Here is a 25,023-nt window from a genome sequence, read left to right on the forward strand (position 1 = left end):
CTCCCACAACAGCCGCTCCCACAACTGAAGCTCCCACAACAGCCGCTCCCACAACAGCAGCTCCCACAACTGCAGCTCCCACAACAGCTGCTCCCACAACAGCAGCTCCCACAACAGCCGCTCCCACAACTGCTACTCCCACAACAGCAGCTTCCACAACTGCAGCTCCACTTAATACAGACCCATGTAATGGACAGCAATTTGGGCACTTTCCTGACAGTACTGACCCAACCTTTTTTTTCAACTGTGTCTTTGGGGAAGGCATCAGGCAACCTTGTTCATCAGGGTTGGTGTTTAAAGAATCTTGTAACAGCTGTTGTTAACTAGAGAGTTGCAAATTATCATTTTACTGTCCATAAGTGTTCATATTTGTTCTTGCCAACAAATGGGAGTTTTGTCAAAAGCTGTTACATCTATTCTTTCTTCTTATCCACCAATGTTGAGTTATGTTTAAAATAGTCATAGATATGCTCGTTTTTGTTTTGTTTTTCTTTTTTTGGCGTGACTTATGAACACTTAGGTTGATAACTTTGAAAATAGCCTATTATTTACGTCTGAAATGTCAGAACTAACATTTTCAGATGGATTTCTGTAAGCTCCCTTTCCCCACTGAAATGCTAAAACACTGGAAAAATAAATAATATATTTTACTTCAACCTCTTTTCAAATAGGAAACAACACTACACATTAATATCACGACACCAGGCCTTTCAGCATTAAGTTATACATACTGTCATCCATTTGTAAATGTGTGTCCATGTTAAAGGTATACTGTGCAGGGTCTTCCTAAAAAACAGTCATACAAAATGAATCCCTCTCAACCATAACTTATGACACACTAGAATGTGTGGCAGTGTGTTTGAGACACTGCTCCCTGCCTGCATTTTCTAATTTTCCTCTTATTTTGCTATGTGTAGGACATTTCTGGGTATGTATCCCAACAGTGTGCAGGTGAGGTTGGGACTTCATAAAAAGGCAGTGACAAAGTGCCAGACAATAAGCTGCATGCATCCAAGGGGAAGCTAAAATCTCAGACAGGGCACCGAAAACAATCAAATATTGCTAGATGAAATGGCAAGCACAAAAAGGTCTTTCTAAAACAAGAGTTAATTTGGGGCTGGCTTTCACTTTCGCTGGTGAGCATACATACAAACAGTAACTGACAAGACCTGTGTAGTATAGTAGAGTGGCAATGTCCTGCCATCCATGTCTGTCAATGAATTTAATTTATATTATTTAATTCATCCATACACAGCCTGTACTGTGTATATTTAATTGTGGTCCTATTTCTGTCTGCAAATTAAAGGTGTATCTAAACCAGTTGGGGTTTTTTTTGTTTTATTTTGTTTTAAATGACCCCTTTATGGAACCGCATCATCCTGGGTGTAATGCTTTGTATGGTCATTGGGCCTCATTCACAAAAAGTGCATATACACATATCTGTGCTTTTAACCATTCGTACAAACGTTTATACACAAATCTGGGATTCATCAATATTTTCTGACCTGAATTTGTTTGTACTCTGCGAACAGATTAAGAACTATCTCAGACCATCCAAAGGAAACACACACCTTTTTATAAAATGCATCGCATATTAAAACCACTAAACTATTTCCAACCGTAAAGACTGCAGCCCATGACTTCAGGAAAGAGCACGTCTTCAGAGACCAACATAAGATGTTTTAAGAGAGTGATGAACAGCTTATTAGTTTTTTCCATGTGTCAAGACCCTCATAGACGCTCACTGATGGCCCGACACTGATATGTCAGGGCCTTGACGTGCATAGAAGCAATTTTACTGCTTTATCCATAATACACCTCTAAGTAAACATATTTCCTAATGTAGAGAAATAAGGGTTTAGTAGTATGCTGACTGCAAATAGCAGGCACACACCTGTCAATTTACGATGATCCTGATTTACTAACATATGCACCATGGTAAGGACAAAATCGGCCGATGTGCATGTGTCATGATTCTGATTTTGCATGCTAACTTATTTTATGTGCAAAGTAAGAACATTTCTATGCACATATTAGTGATGATGCCCATTTTTTATATTAACATTTCGTTTTTTGTGATCACTGGATCACTTCTGTAGCAGCTTTAATTATGTGATGGAACAGTGTTTATTTACATTGTATTATCCATATATAATACCAGTTGTATGCCATTTGCTTTTACTATTTTATGCTCCAAAGAAGACCAACTGAGGTAAAAACCTAACACTGTTTTAACCAATATGCCCAACCAAGTAAAGTCCTTAGTGCCTGAGGAATGTTCACTTTTCTGTTACAAGTTCTCGCATCTTCAAGAGGAATGTTCACTTTTCTGTTACAAGTTCTCGCATCTTCAAGATAAATATGCCCTGGATTTACTACACTAAATGTGGTTTTAATTGAGCACTTGGCCTCGTCATTATTTCATGTGAAGATAAGTTTGGATGCAGTGCTCCACCGGGATTTCCATCCAATTTAACATTTGTTACATATCATGACATTGTGACAGACTGTGTTAATGTTAACTCTTAAGAACGTCACTGTTAAGAGACAGTAGTCCAGTTTAGATAAGCTGACTGTTTAGTGAAGCACTGAGATTTCCAGAGGTTCAGTGTAGTGAATATGTTGTCAGCATACCCAAATAAACTGTGTCCAAAATCCCTCACTACTCACTACATAAGTCATTTCCTTGCTCCTGCTTGAACTGGAAGTCGTCTCAAAGCTATAACTTCTGCTCTGAGGAGCGATGAGCAAGGATACACAACAGCAGCCTTCACGGAAGTCGCTCATTAGCCAGCTTGCCCCCATATTGTATTGATAGGACGCTGCAGCTGATTGGATCTGATACATCACATCATACACGGGTTTTATACTGGAGTGAAGACAGATAAGAGATTAAACTCAACTGTATCACTCCCAAATTTTATATTTTGCTTTCTGGTTCACCATCTAGTCAAAAGAAAACATCTGTGTAAAGTGTAGGTCTGAACAACGGAAAAGACAACCTTCTTCATTTATTCGATTTTTCTTTTCACTATCTGTTATTTACCCCATTAACATTTAGTATGGAGAAAATTAAAGTCAGAGAGAACGTGTCTCTCAGCAAGACACACCTTTTACACCACTGATCGTCATATCCATTGAGTCACACGTGAGGCTAATGATTCCTTAGTGTCAGGTTAGAGTCTCTGATAAGGAAACGACTTCTCATTTCTCTAAAAATATATTTCCTCAATTCCTCTCTCCTCGCATGGCTTCCTCGCATCTCTGCATCATCCCTGGTGGGAGGGACTAGGACACAAGGAAAAGACTCAAGTGAGGGAAACGTGGAACGTCAATCAAGGAAAAGACTCAAGTGAGGGAAACGTGGAACGTCAATTTAAGTGACTTGAGATGCACCTACTGACCACTACATCGTGACTTTGCCATTTTGTAGTGCTGGATCGCAACTAACTGTAATTTGTGCAGTAATGGTGTAGGCTAATGACTAACTGGTAAGTTTCAAGTTTCAAGTTTATTTATTTAGAAATGGGACAATGCATATTATATGAGAAGAGATTGTAGCTGTACGGCTAATTTCCATCTCCTGTCCCATAGGCAGGTAGGTGTAAGAAGAGAAGAGGAGGGAGGAAGGACAATAAGAACTTTCCACAACCACCACAATAACAACAAAATATTCTATATTCTAATGCAGGGTGCCCGGCCATAATAAAGTGCTGATTCATATTGCAGAATTGCCCGTAATAAAATGCTAATAAGTGCGATAATCTATTGCCGAATGCCCATAGTAAAGTGCATCATGCATACAACAGACAACATTTTAAGATACAACAGCATACAGCAAATAGACAAAAAGTATACAAACTTACGTAAAACAAACTTCAACATATCAAATGGTAAACAGAAAACTACTCACATTGACAATATGTTACGTGTTTAATGTGAGCAGAGCAGTGCGTAACACACAACACAAATGGTCACAAAGTGCTTCGAAACATTATTTCTTAATTTGGGGAAAATACATTCAGTATAATATCATGTATTTATCACAAATATCCACAGCGGTATTTGTTATGGATGGACCACCAGCTGCTGTTGATATGACATGTTTTAATTGTGCAACAGCAATAATTTAATTGAAAGTGCAAAGAAAATAACCCAATTCATGGCCAAAACATTTTTTCATGTTGCGATTATATTCACTATATAGTCCTCAATATAATACTTCCTAGACAGTGAGTAGGGAGTAGTCAATGAGTGAATGATTTTGTACACAGCCATAGACCGTAAAAATAATGGACACTACTACCGCGACATCATCCATTGGTTTGTGGATTCTCATTCTGAAGTCTCGAGTTCTGCATTTTGGCCATCACCATCTTGGTTTTTTTGGAGCCAGAAGTGACCATATTTGGGTGAGAGGCTGGCACTGTGGAGGAGTGAGGGGTGGATCTGACTGAGAAGCCAAGGACACTATTGGCAGCCAGCCTGTCAAAGCAGCTCACATTACTTTAAGCCTTGTAAATGTAAATGGGTGAGTTATAATAAAAAACAAAAATCACTCACTCTACAGCTATCATGAATGTTGAAATTAGATTACCCTCCCACAACTGCCAATAAGACAGAACCATGTAATGGACAGCAATCTGGGCACTTTCCTGACAGTACTGACCCAACTGTCCATAAGTTTGAATGTTTATTCTTATTAAGAAAATGGGGGGCATTGTCCAAAGCTCTAATATGTACAGTTTCTTGTCTAAGTATGTTCTTGGTTTGTTTGTTTGTTTGTTTGTTTGTTTGTGCATCATTTGATCCGACATGTATTACTTAATATATGTTTGCGACATATGTAACTGTTGGTGTATCTAACTACACTGTATGGGTGTGTACTTGTTCATATTTAGTTGAATATCACCTGAAGAAACATCAAAAGTTGCGGATTCATTTAACTCTTTCTGAGAAACTGTCTCATTCATTCATCTCAACAAGGTAAAAATATTGTAATGAACTTTTTGCTCAGTTACCAGAACAAACAATGGAAAGGCTCCAGCTCATTTAAAACAGAATCCAGAGTCCTATTCATACACACAAAGATACCAGTGTTTAAATTACTTCTCTGTCTCTGAGTGCAATACAGAATCTATTTTAAAATTCTATTCATAAATCTAACAGGCTCTTAATGGTTTCTGCTCTGCTCAGACGAGAACCATTAAAATCAATTAATTTAATTTTCATTGACTTGTTTGGGAATCACCCCTGTGTGGTCATTAAAAGTCAGCTTATTGTCAACTTAAGCAGAAGTTCTGAGCTTTTTTGTGTTAAAGACCCCTAAATTCACATTATATTCACATTAGGGCTCATTTATGCTACGTACGAAAATGTATACGTCCGTTTCAAACAATGTTACCGTCACTGCCCACATACTTCCATGCGCCCTTTACGTTGGCATGGATGTTAACCAATATATCCACCAGGAGGCAGCCCAGCCTCAAAAGTTTATGACAACAACAAACTTAAAAACAAACATGGCGACTGTGGAGGACATATTGATAATGTACCTCTTGCATAAAAGACAAAAACAGAGGCAGCGTTGTAGGAGGCGGTGGTCGGTGAGGCCGTTAAATACATTGCAACTGGAGGACGGAGAATTCTTTTCTCTAGTACTGCCGATGAGAGAAATTGAATTGTTATTGCTTCTTCTTGTCTCACTAGAGCTATGTATCGGGTAGTGACAGCAACACTGCCCCCACGGTTCCCGGTGGTACTGCTCCGTTTGACCCGTATCCGTAAGCTTTATGGAAACGTGCAGAAATACGGACGAAATTAACGCAGAGCACGGACAGAAGGCTCCGTCCGTATCCGGATCCGTATTTAACGTTGAGCATAAATGAGCCCTAATACAAACATAAGATTTTGCTTCTGGGACCTACATCGCAAAAGATTTGGGTTGTTATTTATGATGAGGAACAGAATTCTATAGTTATCAACTACAGTTGAGGAGATAACCATGAGAAAGTGAAACCTATGATCAGAATAGTCGACCCTACTCATATGGGGTTCACCTATATAGTGAATTAAATAGTGGAAAAAAAAAAAAAAAAAAGATTCCACACTTTTCTGGGGACCCCCTGGAACTTCCTCAAGGACCTGTGGGGGTATCTGGACCCCTGGTTGAGAACCATTGAATTAAAGTATCCAGATATTTGTAACACTGAATCTGTCCAATGATCTGACCCCAATGACTGTCTGAATGGGTGTGGAAGACTTTCTTCGAAAAGGTACACATGTATCTTTAGGTTTGCTGACATTCAGTTTGTGCACCAGGCCTTTAAGCTGTTTCAAAATCAAGTAAACAAGAGTTTGAACAGTAACATCAACCCCTGTTTTGTTCCACTATACAGACAGCAGAGGATCCAGTGAGTCCTCCACAGACCAGATAAACTCCCTCTTGATCAGCTATTTGAATCATTATCAGTGAAGTCAGGACCACAGGTACACAATCACAGACACTCTTAGAGGACTTGTTCTCAGCCACTGGCACAATTATTAACTGTTTGCTCAAAAGAACGCTTAAATAGGAGACATAAAAAAAAGGTCCTTTTTTTAGTGAGGTATAAATGATGGAGTATAGCTTCCAACAGACTTTCTAAAGGAGCTGTACAGGACGTTCAGAGCATCATTATAACAAACAACTGTTGGCTATGTACAGATATAGTGAGGTAATGGTGTCCTGAGCGGAGAATGAAATGTGTGCTTTAATCTGAGCTTCTCTGTTTGTGGTTGTGGTAGACGGTCCACCAGCATGTGCATGCTAGTGTATGTGAGTCCCTGTGTGCGTGCCCCACTGTCTGGCTAATCACCACCGCTCTACACTGTGCTCAAACCACTGAAAATGCTGTTCAAACCCATGGCGTTGTCACTGAAGCATGTTGACGCCCCTCCAAGTAAGAACAACAACATGTCAGATAGGTGTTTCTAACCCAGTTGGGTGTGTGTCCTGTTTGTTTGTCTGTGTCAGTACGTGACTTATTTGATGATTGTGCTGGTCATTAGATTTATTCATAACCACTGTGTTTTTAGACACACCTTACACCACAATGCTCCTGTTGGTCATTTCCATTAAATCTAGCCTTGTTATGTGCATGTTTTGTTTCTTTGTATTTAATAATTACTGTAATTTGACTTACCCCGCATATAGCATTATGTTGTTTTAATGGATGTCCAGGAAATACAGGCAAAAACTCTCATGCCAGAGAAATAACTGTTGTTACTGATAGTATGTTAAATAGTTGTATTTTTTTGTTTTCGCCTGTATAGCTGATGCAGATAACATAAATATAGACTTGCTGGATTATTGGCTACAAATATACCCCAGGCGTAGGGCGTCCATGTGGTTTAGGGATTTCAGATGCTGACCATAAATTAAAACACTCCTGGTTTGAGTCTGGTAGGAGACATTTTTTGCATATTGTTTCTCCTCTCTATGTAGACTGCAGAGGATCCAGTGCGGAGTATGAAATGTGTGCTTTGTAATCTGAGCTTCTCTGTTTGTGGTTGTGGTAGACGGTCCACCAGCATGTGCATGCTAGTGCATGTGAGTCCCTGTGTGCGTGCCCCACTGTCTGGCTAATCACCGCCGCTCTGCACTGTGCTCAAACTGCTTAAAACACCATCTCAACCCATGGCGTTGTCACTGAAGCATATCGCCCACCCTCTGGTTCCCCCCCAGATTAACACCATTAGTTGTCAGCATTTTTGCTCTCACAAGAGAGGAAAACATGATTAAACAGTATATTTTGGTCAGTGTGCCTGTCCAGTTAAAATGGTACACAAACCCAGCCAATGTTCAGAATACCCAGTACTGTTCAGTTCTGGTTGTCATGACAAAGTAAGAACAACAACATGTCAGATAGGTGTTTCTAACCCTGTTGGGTGTGTATCCTGTTTGTCTGTTTGGTTGTTATTTTTTCAATAAAACTGTTTCAGTACGTGACTTATTTGATGATTGTGCTGGTCATTAGATTTATTCATAACCACTTTGTTTTTAGACACACCTTACACCACAATGCTCCTGTTGGTCATTTCCACAAATTATTGCTTTGTTATGTGCATGTTTTGTTTCTTTGTATTTAATAATTGCTGTAACTATGTTGTTTTAATGGATGTCCGGGAACTACAGGTGAAAATTTGCCTATTGACCTTTTGATCGTAGAGATCATCATAGAAATAACCCTGTTGTTACTGATACTGATGTTAAGATGTTTTGGGTTTGTTTGTTTTCGTCTGAATAGTTGATGGAGCTAACATAAATATAGACTTGCTGGATTATTGGCTATAAATATACCCCAGGCGTAGGGCGTCCTGGTGGTCTAGGGATTTCAGATGCTGACAATAAGTTGAAACTCTCCTGGTTTGAGTCTGGTAGGAGACCTTCGTTGCATATTACTTCTCCTGTGTGAATCTGTAGCCCACATCAATACTGATGACTGCAGGCCTCCCAGTTCCTCTATCAGAGTGACCAAAATCTGAATGTAAAGTCAAAAGGGTCTGGCATGAGGTGACTTTTAACCACTGACCCAGTTTCAATTAGCATCCAATTGCTTTGGAAATTCTGACATTGCAGTAATTATCCACACCCTCGTGAACTGCCCCACCCTGTCAGATGTGCACCTGATTTAAAGCAGCACATCCAGAGATCCACCAGTCATCAGTCACAGCAGAGAGACAGTATATGCTTCTTTCATCATGACTTTGTAAGTATCCTTTTTACTCTGATGTTATTAGACCATATTTTGCTTTTTCGTTTTTAATACTGAGAATTAGTTAGAGATGTGCTGTTTTCTGACATGAACTGTATTTTTGTGGCAAGAGTTTAATGACAGAGTGAGGACATGTGCAGGCTCACTCTGACTGCAGGTGAGACACACTGCTCAAGTTTTGTTTCCTTTAAGAGTCAATTCACCCAAATCACAAAAACACATATTTTCTCATTTTCCTCCAGTGGTATCTAACCATAAAGATATTTTTGCATTGTTTACACATGCTTTTGTCTCTCAGATTAATGACAGTGAATGGAATTTGGAATTTAAGCAAACTGACCTCTTAAGCTTTGTTTTTAACCTAAATACTGACCAGTCTGTCACTTTCAAGGTCTCTGTTTGATGATGGCCAGCTTGGGTAAATTTATAACATACATTATTAATAATCAACAGTTTTACCAGCAGATAAATAATCTAACTAACTCATTGTTGGTTAACAAGGACCTTAATATAATGTATCCAGATGCTGACTTTCCTGTTTTGTTAAATAATCATTACTGAACTATTTTGCTCCACAGAAATCCACTGCTTAAAACCCTGTTGGCTGTTGGTGGCCTGAACTTTAACTAACAAAAGTGAGTTACTTACATGAACACTGAGGCCTTATTTGTGTGTCATTGCAAAGACAAGTGTAAGCATCACTTCAACACGTTGGTATTTTCTGACCATGAAACTTGTTGTGCCCATATGTTTTTTGTGCTCTGCACAGCATACATTGTATGTGGTTTCATATAAATGAGGTAGCAGAGTGAGATGGTATTTAAGTACATAAATAAGTTAATTCCCTGATTCAATCAGCACACAAAATGTCAGTTTTCAGCAACAATATATTAATGCAAACACTGAAACATAGTTCAAAGAGCAGGAATGTTGATATCTGATACCTTCATGACATCATGAGGAACCAACAGCAGTCGCTGGAGAAGAATCACACAAATATGTGCACATAAAGGGGTCAGTATTGTTAGTATCTGCAAATGAATTGGTTTTATTGAAAGATTTACATTTTTTTGTTATGTGTGACAACATTCCCTTAAAAAAGATATGACAAAATGTAATGTGTTTGTGGCAAACTAGTGAGTGTTTGCATTCAATCTAATGCAAAGTAAGTGCAGCTGAATGCATCACCCATGGCCCATGGAAAAGCATTTTCATTAACTCCTACTTCTAACAAATATTACTCCACTGAAACTCACAAAATGGTTTCACATGTGTTAAACATGGTAACCTGACCATTTACTTATGGCTGTATGTTGGTCTTTGCTACATGACCTTGTGCTTTGTGCTGCACTTTGTGTTTGTGCTCTTAAAATGCAGTCCTTAAATGCAGTTTGTGGAGTGTCATCTTTAAAACACTGTTTTGTTTAAATGTTTACCAGATTCAGTACAATGGTGGCAACACAACAAAACAGAGCAAAGTTTATCAGGTCTGCTATCACACTACTGAGAGCAAATGGTTTCGATGTCAGAAATATGCTGTATATAGAATTTATGAAAATATTACCTTTTTATATATAACTGAGACTGAACTTTGCTTCTGTGTTGTACAGGAGCTCAAAGAGGCCTTTATGGCCGAGGGAACAGCAGATAACCGATTACTGGTCACTGCCAGTGTCTCTGCTGAGAAAGCAATCATCGATGCCAGTTATGAAGTCGCACAGATTACTACGTAAAACTAATTTCATGCCATTCCTAACATTATACCCATAATTAGCTGCAGTCATGTTTTGGTGAATGTGGTCTCCTCTGCATTTAATCAGGTACCTGGATTTCATTAATGTGCTGACATTTGACTTTCATGGCCCCTGGGAAAGTGTCACAGGACATCACAGCCCCTTATATCAGGGATCCCAGGACACTGGAAACAAAACCTACTTTAACACTGTAAGTACAGGGATTCATATTCTAACTGTCTAAATGTCTTTTCATTTAGAGATGTCATATCATCCCAATTGTTTTTTTTCTCCACATTGTAGGACTATGCCATAAACATGGGGTTAGTGGCATACGGGTGAGTTTTTAACCTCTCCTCTGCATCCAGTGTTGTTGGAGCACCAGCCAGTGGTGCCAGTATAGGAGGTCTCTTCACTGGTGAAGAAGGACTCTGGGCCTATTATGAGGCTGATCAGAAGTCCAATGCAAGAGGGTTTATTCTTTGCTCAGAGATGACATCCAAATAAACCCATTTGAGTTGGTGGTCCGAACCAAGAACTGAACCCAAAAGGCTCGGGCACTGACCTTTATACCTAGTCTCTCTCTCTCGCTTGCTCACTTTCTTAAGTTTTATAACCAATCATGGGTCTCATTCATGAAACGTGAGCAGAAGGAATTTGTGTGTAAACTGTTCGCAGACGGAAATTTACGTGCATGTCCGCATTCATCAATATTTTAGTAGCTCCGATCTTTTCGTAGCTACTAACAAAATCTACTCCTGCTCCTGACCACTCGTAGTGCTTGTGTAAATTTAGTAAAGCACATAAATATTGCTTGTCACTATTGGAAATTACAATTTTAACTCGTATTGCGCTCTGTTATGTACACAATACACAGATGCCTTTGAAACACGTAATCTAAACATGACAAAATATTAAAAAATATAACACATTTAGTTAAATTAGTTGGCAATTAGCAGGTTTAAGATCCAGATTAGGTTCATGATTGTGAATTAGGCTATTAAGATTCAAATAATTTGAAGACGATGCATACAAAACTGCTAGGCTATATGTTATCCGTATCATTTGTTAAAATAAATGTTAAATAGCTCTACATTCCGACAGCCATCACTGACTTAGAGTTTATCCATATGCACAAAACATCTCTGGTTTCCCGTTCCCACATAATTAAAAACCCCACAAATGAATCTTCTGTTTGTTTGGTGGCCGCTGTATTTTTTTGTGTGTGCTTATGCTTTTCTTTGCCTCCAGTTTCATATCAAACCATTTACGCTTCACCTCTGACATGGTTCTTTGTACCACGGAGACAACATTAACAGCATCTGTTACCTCCCTCCAGGCCTTCGCTTTGCCTGTACCTATCACACCACTACTAACTGAAGAAAATAAAATGTTTTTTCTTAAGTCCACTTCACCCAAAATTATTTCCATCTCCGCTTCGGAAAAAATCTTTTTTCTTTCACTCTCTTTCTTTCTTTGCACCATGACTGACAGGTCGACAGGATGCACCTACACCTCCTTATATGGTGGTTATTGGCTATTCATGGGCGGGGATTTATGCTAATTGCTGATTACCGGGAGCGCGCTGTCACTTTACGATGGATTGGCATTCATGATCATACACACGTGTTTATGATCAAATCTGAGTTTCCCGCGGTGTTCCTGAATCCGGAGAAGGTTTTTAGTAGAGTAGGCTTTTATGTGCAAATCTACACACAGATTTACTCACTTTTTTACACTGAATGAGACCCCATATGTGTAGAATTACCCTTATTTTTCCTAAGTCATATACGTCACAACATCACTTCTACGTCATTTGAACCCTGACAGACCCCTAAAACCAGTTAAAACCGATTGGGGGGGGCCTTCCTTCACAAAAGTGTCAACCTCAGCACTTTACGTCTTCCATATCTGATCTCCCCCCCTTTGATGTATCCCAATCATCCAAGTTTGAGTTGGTGTGTATGTTGCAGGTGCTTGGACTGGCCTGAGGGTGTGTGTATGTCCCAGGCCTTGCATGTACTATGGTGTCTATTTGCCTGCCAGTGTGTCCTGGTGTCTCTGTTCTCCAGCTCCCCCTCCTCTCTCCTGGCTTGATTTTACTATAGAGGCTTCATTCTACTATTATATTTGGATCTTGCTTGGCTTATCTTTTAAATTCACACAGTGATAACATATTGATGATGCAGTAGTAATGTATTGATAACACAGTGGTAATTAACTAATTATATATTGATAATATCTGGATAATACAACTCAACACAGTGATTGTGCTTGGATTTTGGTGCTCTTGACTACCTTTTAACTCAATTTGATAAGATATTATATACATGTACACACATACACATGCACACATACTGTTGCAGCCCTCAAATTGAAGTTATTACTTTCATATTTGTTAACTTAGTTTTACAGTGGAAATGAATTGTTTATTCTGCTTATGGTGGCCTATGGTATTGCTATGATTGTTTATATTATTATGTTTGTTTTTTATGTTTCCCGGGGGCGTGTTGTGCGTAACAGGAGGATATATGGGGCAGGTGATTGCGCGGCGGCGCATGGGAAAAACCTTAAATGTTTGGTTAAGAGGCGGTGGTTGGAAACAGTTTTTTGACCACGTAATTTAAGTTTTTCGTTGCCGCACAAGACCTTTTCGTTTTCTTTTGGATGTCTTGATAATTAAGCATGCAGCTTGGAACGGATTTAAGTTGTACAAATAAAAGTTAAGATTTGTTTAAACCGTGGCGAGCGAATGTTTGTGGAGCGTGAGTGAAACGGACCACCCCTTCAACACCACGGCTTTTAACAAGAAAAGCCGACACACATACATACACACACATGTATGTATATATATATACATGCCTTTATCTTGAAAGAGTAGAAGTCCGGATGATCTCTGATCAGAGCGTTCCATATGTCACCACAGGAAATCAGTGGGTTGGATTTGACAACCACTACAGCCTTGAAGTTAAGGTAGTCATCTGTTTCATTCATACTAAAGTATTGCTCAGGAATTCCTAACATGACATCAGTGGTTAAAGTGTTTTGTTCATCATCCTCTCAGACCAGTTACCTAAAGGCTAACGACTTTGGAGGAGCTTTTGTCTGGTCTCTGGACCTGGATGACACTAGTGGACAGTTCTGTAAACAGGGCAACAACCCTTTCATCAGCCACCTGCACACTTTCCTGTGTCCAGGTAATCAAAATCCAAAATGTTTCTATCCTATCCTGACATGGGCCGGTGGTTTTGTGTGTGTATTTGATTTAATTAGCTAAGCCTTAATGTAATCACCTGTTATTGACTTTATTACATTTTATCATGCAGAGTGCAAATATCTGCTCTCTCTATGGAGATATCTCAGCAGTCATGCTCAGTGATATGAAAATATGATGTGTTGATAAAACAGAGTTAAAGAGTTAACAAAATATGATTCTCCTTCTTTTAGCTTTTCCTGACCTTACAGCTACAACAAACACTGCCACAACAGCTCCCAAAACAGCCGCTTCTGCTTCTGAAAACCCCTGTATTGGTGTGGAGAATGAGAAATTGGTATTGTCAAAAGATGTTTTATTAACAATTTCTTCTGATTTATCAATGCTATTATCAATTCTATAAAACATACACAATAATGGCTATGCTTGCTTTTAAGGTGGAACACTTTGAAAATGTATGCATGAAATGTCAGCACCACCATTTTCAGATGGATTTCCATAAGTTTCCTGTCGCCACTAAAATTCCAAAATAATGGGAATATTATTACATTTATTTCACTTCCAACTCTTTTCAGTAAGCAAACAAAACTATGACTAATGTCATGACACCCAATTTTTCACCAGTGAATTACATATACTTTCATTCATTTATAAATGCATGTACATGTTAAACACACACTATGCAAGATTTTCCTTTAAAACAATGTACGGACTCATTCAAAAGTCGTCTCTCTCAATCACAATTTACGACCCACTAGAATTTATGGCAGAGTATTTATCTCCAGGTCGGGATGTATCCCCACAGTGCACAGGTGAGGTCAGGACTTCATAATAAGGTAGTGACAAGCAGCCAGACTGTAAACTGTATGAATCCGAGAAGAAGCCACGAAAGTCACAGACACAGCGCTGTTTTTAAAAGAATCTTCCAACAGCTGTTGTCCACTATAAAATCCCTTCAGCGATGGTGTTTATTCTTATTAACAAAAGGCCACAGTAAAAAGTTAATAAAAATTAATTAATTGTTTATTTTCATGTCTGGCCGTTTTATCATGGCCCACCCCTTATGGGATTATTTAGACACATTTAAAGAAAAACAACAATCTAATGCCATCACGCTGACACAAAGCAAATAAATAACAGATATAAAGTTAGCAACTCAACATAAAAAGACTGGCATAAACAAATAACTAACCAATACAAGTGGAAACTAAACAAATTAGACACAGGTATCTAGAATAAAGAGTGTAACGCCAAAAGGGTTTGATGTGTGGCTCCACTTGAGGAGAAAACATCACAACTGCAGGGCAAAGTAACTACGACAACAATTACCTCTGTAAACATTTTATGATATAATGGCCTAAGTATTAATTCAATCCCATCACTCTGGACTAGAGCTGCTGTGAGTCATTAAAAATCTGGAAAAATAAGTAGGAGCTGCTCTCTTGTCTTTTGGTGCTGAGCAGAGGGCCCTGGTAAAGGAACTTTAAAATACATCTTTTTATAACGGTTTCTCTCTCGTGGTCCTTCTAGCTCACTGTTTGTTATAAACTTCAACTTCACTATCCCAGAGGGTCAATAGTCTCGCAGCCAGGAAAAACACAGAGGCACACAGACTAAGGAACAGCATAAAAAATATGAATAAATACATAGAACATGAATGCATCAAGCGACAAAAAAATAAAAATATAAAGTAAGACAGCCTTTGGCAGTCTTAAGAAGAGTAGCTCAAACTCTCAGTTCCAGAGATGAAGAGCAAACTGAAAAATACCTCGAGCCTTTGGAATTGCTCTCTTACAAAAAATGTGAGACAGATCAAGGAGCACGCCAATGATCTTACTGGTCATTGTGACTGTATTTTGCAACCTATTGTTGTCACCTGTAGAGATTAACAACCACCAAATATAAACAGAGAAGCTACAAAAAAGCGTTATGAGCTTACCACCCCCAAACCAGTTGAGCCTCCAGAGGAAGTGCAGTTGTTGCTGGAGATTACCCACCATATTTTTCCAAACACAGAGGTAATGTGATAATGTTAGTCCCGTTTGAATTGGCATCTCTGTGGTTGGCATCACTGCATTTTTTTTTTGCAAGTTTTTTTTGTTTCTCAAATGTATTTTTTCTGCCTCTTACATGGACGAGATTTAGACAGACTGCATTGGCAATTACAAATGCAAGTTTCTCTGATCTCACTACACAGCATGGAGATCCATTTGCAGAGAGCAAGCCCAAATCCATCACAAGAGCAAAATCTCAAAAGATGAGATGGATGACATGCTTGACTGCATGCAGCAGGGAAACATTTTCTATCTTTCAACAGGTTCAACTGTTATTATGTGGTAGCCTGTTAATAGTAACACTGACATCATAACTGGGAGTAAATTTGAGTAAAATACAGACTTTGTTTATCTTGCAAATGAAACACAGATGTGGAGGATATATTCTTAAATCACATGAGGTTTCAGGTAATACTAATCCCATGCGAATGGGGTTTAAGCCATGGGTGGATTATGAGAAGATGGACCCCTGGAAACAGGCCCCACCACCTCTCCTACAGAGAAGCAAGACACAGACTTTGTGGTGGCTTTTCGCCTCTTTGTAGTTGTGTCTCTTTGAGGTAATTTTGTGTCTTTTTTGTTTGTTTTGTGTCTCTTTGTGGTCATTTCGAGTCTCCTTCTGGTCGGTACTTGTTAATTTGAGTGACATGTTGCAAGTGAAGGCCAGAGGGCCCCCTGCCACTTTAGACCCAAGGGCTCGTTCTGTAATCCATCCATGGTTTAAGCAATATTCTGGGTCAGTCTGCTCTTTATTATTGGGAAGCAGCGACTGCTTTCATTCAAGCCAACAATTATCAACACAAAGTACTATTTAGTGCTGTTCGTGAATAAAAAATAATAATAACAAAGTGGGACATGGGTGTTTCTAACCCAGTTGGGTGTGTGTGCTATTTACTTGGTTGTGTATAACATTGTTTGAGGACATGCCTTATTTGGTGATTGTGCTGTTCATTATGGCATTAATTGCTGTCTTTGTCATTAAAGCTGACCTTTTGCTGGTTTATTTTTAACCACTGTATAATTAAACACGCCTTGTAAATGAGAATGCCGCCGCTGCTCATTTCGACTAATTGTAGCCTTGTTCTATGCATGTATTGTTACTTTGTCTTTAACAGTTACCTTAACTTGACATATACGTCACACGTCATATCATGACATTGTTTAAACATAATTGTTGTTTACAAGACGTCTCTCAAGAATTGGACAGGAACAGCAGGTGAAAATTCACCTTTTGACTGATACATGCCAGAGAAAACATTTTGTTATTGTTAAAATGTCCTGGTGGTCTGGTGTTTTAAGACAATGCTGACAATGAAATTGCAACATCGTTTAAGTCTGGATCTTTATTGCATAATATTTCTGCTCTTTCTGCTGATTACCAGAAAAATTTTTTGAAAGTACCACTGAATTATTGCAGTGCTAATGTCTTATATTGGCCAAGTATTTCTGTCTTTCTGGTCACTTGATAGAGTTTTAAGCAAGTAATTACAAGAAACTAAAAGCTCACAATGTGAAATTTGTTCTTACATTAGTTTCATCAAAAACAACACTTTCTGAGTGGTCTGAATCAGACTCTGGTGCACATTAACACTGATGACTGTGGGGTTCTCAGTCCCCCTAAAAGAGAGAAAGAACCTCCTTAACAAACAGAGATGTGAACATGTTGATATCATGCTAATTCAGTGAATACAATTTGAGTTTAAAGTCAAAAGGGCCTGGCATGGGGTGACTTTGTTCTATTGTTCCACCTTCCATCAGAATCCGACTGTTTTGGACATTGCAACATGCAGTAATTATCCACACCCTAGTTGTCACACCCTGTCTGCTGTCTACCTCATTTAAAAACAGCACAGCCAGACATCTGTCAGTCATTCATCACTTACAAGTAAGACACCATATTTGCTTCTTTCATAATTCAATTTGTAAGTATCCCTTTTACTCTGATTTTAACGACCCACTTGCGATTTCTTTCTTGTTGCTTTTTATATTTCTATACCTGCTCTATCTCTATAACTAGCTACACTAAATACATTTTAGGGAGGAAGGTGGAGGGGTAGAGTGAACCAGCAGGCACCATGTAGACTCTTTCTCTTTTCGCTTGTTGTACCTAATCTCATTATTACTGTGGTTGTGCCAATGACATGCACGATTTTTAGTTAGATCAGACCTGATCAGATCTTAACTTCATCATACCTTCATTGATACATATGTGGTAAATATGATACTGTTAGTGTGGTTGGATGCTGAGCACCATGTCCTCTCTGTTCTTTGGCATTTGACAGCTGGATTGATATTGTTTCTCTAGATTCTGATCACCTTATTTCTTTTTTTAAACATAACATTACATTAATGTTGTTAAAGCTATGATTGTGTGTTGTTATTCCCGATAAAGCAAACTGAAAATATCATGGGTCTGGTAAAAAGAGGAATATTTATGAAGCAGGTAGTTGGGTTTGACAATGTGATGGTACAGTTGCGATCTCCCTCCAGTATTCTCAGACTATTTTCAAATCGGCAGAGCTAAAGTAGATGATGAAACTATGCTGAGTGATACCCATCCTACTGTGGAATCTGTTTTTTCACGTCTTGACCTGTGGTATAAGGACGGATCACAATTTGAGCGTTTATCGAGATTCCCTCTTGGAAAATAATCCTTAGATGTTTTGGTTGGGTGCTGACAACATCAGTAGCTGCTGGATACATCTTAAAGGGATAGTTTGGATCTTTTGAAATGGGGTTGTATGAGGGACTTATCCAAAGTCAGTGGATTTCATACAGTAGATGTCAGTCAGCATGCCCCCAGTTTGGAAAAGCAAGCAGGAGCTAAGCTGAGCAATGTGCTGCTGTGGATGGGTCACCAACAAAACATATTTTAGCTTCCTAAAAAAAGCATCAATAATAGTTTAAGCGTACAGTATATTTAGAATATATTCACTTAACCTTGCCATCAGACACGAAGCTGATGCTGTTATATTGGTTTTTTGAAAGCCAGACTCCATTGAGAAAAATACTGATTTAACACAGCTGAACAAAGGAGCTGCTGGTCGACAGCTGCTTCGATCAGTTAGTTCCAGGTTAGTTCCAGCCGCTCCCTTGTTCACTGACATAAAATTACTGTTATTGTCAGTGGAGTCTGGTGGCCTCAATTAGCCTGGCTCCAGACCATAGACCCCGCCCACTCAACTGAGTAGGCTTGCATTACTGGTCTGGCATACTTCAATTAATTTGCGATTTATCTCGTCCAAACGATGGACGGACCAATGAACGCCGGGGGTCTAGCGATTAGCCAATCAGCGCCACGCTGATGTCAAGCTGTCCGCCGGTGGGTAACTGGTGAGGATAGCAACAATGGCGACCGCTACAGATCCTACAGACCACATTAACGATGCTATCGAGGTATTTCGCCACTACTCGCGTTAATGGAGGACCAAATTAAGGAAGCTGCTAAACTGGATTTAACGGCGATGCAGCTGGGCGTGCACGACGACGGAGACATTTTAAACGGCCAATGCTCGCTTGTTTTCAGCACCCCCGAGGCATGGATACTAATGACGTCAGATTCTGGGTGAGTCGTTGATCTCTACTGATTGGTTAGGGAAAAAATCAAATTCCCTCCCCCTTGTAAATCGCCTTCAATGGAAGCCATGTCAGACTGAAGGTTCTGGGAGCTTCAGTCTGACACTCAGGCTAGGCCTCAATGAAAGCACAGACAGAGAACTGAAGCCATTGAACAACTTCAGTTCATTGTTAAAGTGACAAGGTAAAGCAGTAAAAATATTCTCAATAGTGTACTCTTAAACTGTTTTTGATTGTTTCAGGTGGAACTTCAGGTGGCTAAAATATGTTTTGTTGCATCCTACAGCACCCACAGCAGTATACTGCTTAACTTCCATGCCGATACTCCAGCGTGCTTCTCTAAACTGGGGGCAGGCCAACTGACATTCACTGTAGACCTGTATAATATACTGACTATGAATAAGTAACTCATACAACCCCACTTAAAAAGATCCAAACTGTCCCTTTAAAGGCGCTGTATGTAAGAATGTGGCCAAAACGGTTACTGCACTCAAATTCAAAATACTGCTGCAAGTCGTGTCCGCCCCCCCTGCCCTACAGATTCGAGGCATCAGCGCGTCCTTGATCTTCGGTTTTCCAGCGGACCGTTGGAGCAAGTCCGGCTTCTCTGCTGCTAACGCTGCTGCCGGGATACAGCGGAGGAGCCAGCTGCTAATGCTATGTACCGGGACACTGCTAATGCTGCTTGCCGTGCTGCTGTAGCTCAGTCATAACTGTAACTGATGCCGAGACTCTACTGACTGTGTGACTGGTAGACGGCGGTTGGTGGCACAACAGGCCAAAACACAAATTCAAAACATAAACATGATTTGCAGACCGTAATTTTTTTTTATTTAAATGCAAATATTCTGGCTGTACTATTGTTGTCGGTGAGATCAGTATGTTAAATGAACATTATTCCTTAGTCTCTGTGACATATTAAGATGATTTTACGTCTATTTGCTTTAGATTTCTTACATACAGCTCCTTTAACTGTAAAAGTAAACCAAACAAAGCTGTGTGCAACATGCACCAAAATAATCATTCCAATATTTTATGTAGCCCACAACCTGGCCTCAGCCAAGTGCTTAGTATTAATGATGCACACACCACAGAATATAAAACTCATTATGCTAACTGACACTCAAAAAAGCAGCTGACTTACTGTTGAGGTAACAATATCTGGGCCTCAACAAGCTAGAGTATAGACATAGCATTTAAATAACATTTAAAAAGATATGTCGTAGTTATCCTTACCTGGCTTTAACTGGTGAAAAATGGTTAAATAATGAAAAAAATACTGACTTTGTGTGCCTTATGAAACATGATGCCATCTTATGATGGTGACCAGCATCTGTAAACAGATGAAATACTCAGGGGGACATTCTGCGGTCACTTGTACTGTTTGCTTTTGCCACCATTCATTCACAGTTAATTAATATAAACATCACAGGACTACCAAACACCTGTTTTTAAACACTGCTTTATGTCCCTGATTTACCCTGCTGTTAATTTTGTAAAGTATCTATACATACAAGTTATATTAATGTGACTTATTTCAGAGATGAATTCAAAGCTTACTTTGTGAAACAATTCACAAGGGCTATTAAGATTCACTGTCTAACATTAAGTTTAAAGTGCAGTTTGAAATCCCCAGTCACAGGCCACAGTTTCATCGACCTTTACCTTGTATGGCAACCAAGTGTTCTTTCTCATTAGAAAGTGTAAATAATCAGTATTTAGTCAGGATAGATTAAAAAGAAAATTCATGAAAAACATAGAACAGTTCATCGAAATGACATTTCCAACTCTGGCTTCCAGTAAAACTCATCAGTTTTAAATTTTGACACCAAAAATGAAAGCATCATCATACTGTAGAAAGAACTTGACCTTGAAAGGACAAATACTTTGGTACTGAACTAGAATTAAATACATGCAGTTTTCTGACTTGAAATGCATTTAAACACTTAAATTAATAACAACGGAGTGAGGACTTATTTGAAAATCAGCTTCATATTAACATTTTTTCTATTTCTTCTGCTTATTCACAGTGACAACATGTGCAAGCTCACTCTAACTGCAGGTAAGGCACACTGCCAAAGTTATTGTTTCCTTACAGGGTCAGTACATCCAAATCTCAAAAAAAAAAAACATTTTCTTACTTACCACCAGTGGTATCTAACTATGCAGACACATGTTGTGTTACCAGATATGACAGCGGGGCTGGTATTGTTTTCACCTTGTGAGGCTACGTGTCTGTGTGTGTCAACATGGCAAAATGTGGTCCCTGAGACATCAATTGTAGCAGGAACTACCACAGAGGCAGTTTTGTGTACCTTACCAGGTGTTCAGATAGCTGTCTATCTGTCTGTCTAGTTCTCTGTGGACAACTTTTGTCATTGTGATAGTGTCACAGCTGAGGTGTGAAGTTTTAGTCACATTGTAGGTTGAATTTGAAGATGGGTGTAGTATAAGCAAGGCACCGGCAGTAGGAGGTAGAAAGTAGGGAAGAGAGCCATCGGATCCCCCACTTTCTGACCATGATCCCGGTCTCTAGTTTAGCCATGTTTTTGTCTCTTGGATTACAGTAAGGAGCAAATTCACAAAACCATTGCACAGCTTTTGCAACTACTAAACCTGCATATTTAAGACAAAATAAAATCGTGTAAATCTTAAAGCACCCGCAAAGGGTACAATGCACCTCTTACTGCGCTGCCAAGCAAATATGGTCTTGGTGCTCCTGTGCTTTTTGCATATATCTAAATTAGGTAATATATGGTGTGAACTGGCCCATTTCTATGCAAATCAGCCTCATTGCAAAAGCAATCCAATAGACAAATATCAGGGCTAATAGCCATACACAGTAAGTGACATTGTTAGTCCCCTCTGAGACTTGGTTGTAACTGCACTTATTTATTTATTTTGCCCTGTGCTTCAAATCATGCCTTCTTCTTTCACTGCCTGAAGATGTGCAATCGACAACAACCACAGCACTGACAGACTGCAATATTAAATCACAAATACTGATTCTTTGCAATGACACATATAAATTTCTTACCTTAAGTGAGAGTGAATGGAATTTAGTTTGTACTGCTTACCAATTAAAAATTGCAATTAGAAAATTCACAGGCAAATCTCTCCAGAAACAGTTTGCCCTTTAAGTAAAACAAATATAACACACAAAGAGTATCATCCAGAATACACACTGCTCTTGAAATTTTCAAAATGTAAATGAAATCAAATTCTCCTCCAATGTACTGGGGTCACAGCAGAAATCTAACAGAGTAATACCTTCAGAACATGAACAAATAAATCTAAACCTATTTGTGAGGGGAAAAAATGTTTTTTTGTTCCCATTGTTGTTTTGTAATTTGGGTGAACTGACCTGATAAGCTTTGTTTTTAACCTTATACTAACGACTCTGTCACTTTGAAGGTCTCTGTCTGATCATCGCCAGCTTGGGTAAGTTTATAACATGTATTAATAATGATCAGCAGTCTTACTAGGAGATAAATAATGTCAATAAGTGACTGGTTGTTTGTAAACAGGAATGTAATATATATATGATTGACATCTTCAAAAACAAATTAAAACGATCATGATTTTCTTCCATGTCTCAGCCTCTTCCTCCAGGCTGGTGTGTTACTATAACAGCTTGGCTGAAGACAGAGCGGAGTACGGGAAGTTCACAGTTTCAGACATTGATCCCGACAAGTGCACCCATCTGATCTACGCCTTTTCTGACATCAATAACCAACATGAGCTGGTCCCCAGCAGAGCAGCTGACATACAACAGTATCAGGCTTTCAGTGGACTCAAAACTAGGTCAGTGGATCAGCTGATAACAACTATGGAAATGAGGCTGAATTTTGTGTTTATGTTGAATAATTCTTACTTAAACTTTTATGCTCCCACAGAAATCCACTGCTCAAAACCCTGTTGGCGGTTGGTGGCCTGACCTTTAACACACAAAAGTGAGTTACTTTCAAGAGCATTTGGGCCTTTTTGTGTCAGTGCAAAGACAAGTATAAGCCACAACTCAACATATTGTTATTTTCCTGACCATGACTCTTGCTTTGCCAGTTCATGTGGTATTTTTGTGCTTTGCAAAGCATGCATGGTGCGTAGTTATATACAAATGAGGTGTCACAAAGTGAGATGCTGGTATTTAACCACATTAGTAAGTTCATTTCCTGATTCTATCAGCACACAGCAACAAAATATGTGATGACAATTTTAGGAACTACGTAATAATGCAAATACCCACTTTAACATAGTTCAACAAGCAGGAATATCAGGCGTAAAACCTTCATTGCATTATGTGAAACCATAAATATGATGCTTGAAAAGCATCACACAAAAGGGTGCACATAAAGTGGTCAGTGCCATTGGTGTTTGCAAACACCAAACTGATTGCTGACTTAAATCTTTCGTTACAAACTCAATGGAACCAAATGAATCACTTAAGGCCCATATAGGGTTGAAGCAGTATACCAGTGTCACAGGATACTGTGGTATGAACATTGATGGTTATCATGCAATGTACATTTGTTTATCCATGGAAATGAAAAAAAAACTGGACGGAGAATCTCACCCATGCGTGCATATCTCCTTTCCTCCTTGAGGCTTCCTTCAGGGCTTTTTTACAATTCCATTTTTGAAATTTGTTTAACACTTTATTTATTATTAAGTACTCAACTTCAACTCAACTAAAACAATCCATCTGTTGTCATGTCTTTCAGAGACACTGTAACTGATATTGTCATGTATGTAATGTTATACTCTAAAAGCATGGTATTTTCAGAGACAGTTGTAGTCTTGTGAAAATCTAGGCCCATATGAAAAAAAGGTGTACTTTTATTTTTGCCACGACACTTCTACTAACACTTGCAAAACTGAATGTAGCCCAATAATGAGGTTGGTAACTTCACAGTATAAAGTGAAAAACATGGTAACCAGATAATTTGCCTATTTGTCTGTGTTCACGTTTACCAGATTCAGCACAATGGTGGCAACACAACAAAACAGAACAGAGTTCATCCAGTCTGCTATCACATTGCTGAGAGCTCATAGGTTTGATGGGCTAAATCTTGACTGGAGAAACCCTGGAGGAGCTGGAAGCCAACCACAGGACAAGCAAAGATTCACACTGCTCTGCAAGGTCAGATCCTCAATTCAATCTCTGTCAGAAACTGTCAGAAATATATAGTTTTGTATATCAAGGGTTCATTTGCATGAACAGATACCGCTATTTTCAATATTTTGTTAAGTTAAGTTAAGTTAAGTGTGTGTGTGTGTGTGTGTGTGTGTGTGTGTGTGTGTGTGTGTGTGTGTATAACCCGACCCTAACTGACACTAAATTTTGCTTCTGTGTTGTACAGGAGCTCAAAGAGGCCTTTATGGCCGAGGGAACAGCAGATAACCGATAGGAGCTCAAAGAGGCCTTTATGGCCGAGGGAACAGCAGATAACCGATTACTGATCACTGCCAGTGTCTCTGCTGAGAAAGCAATCATCGATGCCAGTTATGAAGTCCCACAGATTGCAAAGTAAAACTTCCTTGATGTAATTCTTGACATTGTACCCGTGATTAGCTGCAGTCATGTTTTGGTGAATGTGGTCTCCTCTGCATTTAATCAGGTACCTGGATTTCATTAATGTGCTGACATTTGACTTTCACGGCCCCTGGGAAAGTGTCACAGGACATCACAG

At 39.1% G+C, this 25,023-nt stretch overlaps 1 protein-coding gene and 1 pseudogene across 1 annotated transcript; both read left to right on the forward strand.

The window, feature by feature from the left end:
• The first annotated feature begins 6,904 nt into the window (after positions 1-6,904).
• Positions 6,905-19,595, forward strand: LOC126402350 (acidic mammalian chitinase-like; annotated as a pseudogene).
• Positions 19,596-21,370: 1,775 nt separating this feature from the next.
• On the forward strand, positions 21,371-24,741 carry LOC126402351 (chitinase-like protein 4). The gene is made up of 6 exons (XM_050064250.1): positions 21,371-21,395; positions 22,748-22,774; positions 22,933-23,137; positions 23,230-23,286; positions 24,308-24,473; positions 24,694-24,741. The coding sequence occupies exons 1-6, from the start codon at positions 21,371-21,373 to the stop codon at positions 24,739-24,741; spliced, it is 528 nt and encodes a 175-aa protein (XP_049920207.1).
• The last annotated feature ends 282 nt before the right edge of the window (positions 24,742-25,023 follow it).

The sequence above is a fragment of the Epinephelus moara genome, chromosome 16 (genome assembly GCF_006386435.1).
Source record: "Epinephelus moara isolate mb chromosome 16, YSFRI_EMoa_1.0, whole genome shotgun sequence".
Taxonomy (NCBI): Eukaryota; Metazoa; Chordata; class Actinopteri; order Perciformes; family Serranidae; genus Epinephelus; species Epinephelus moara.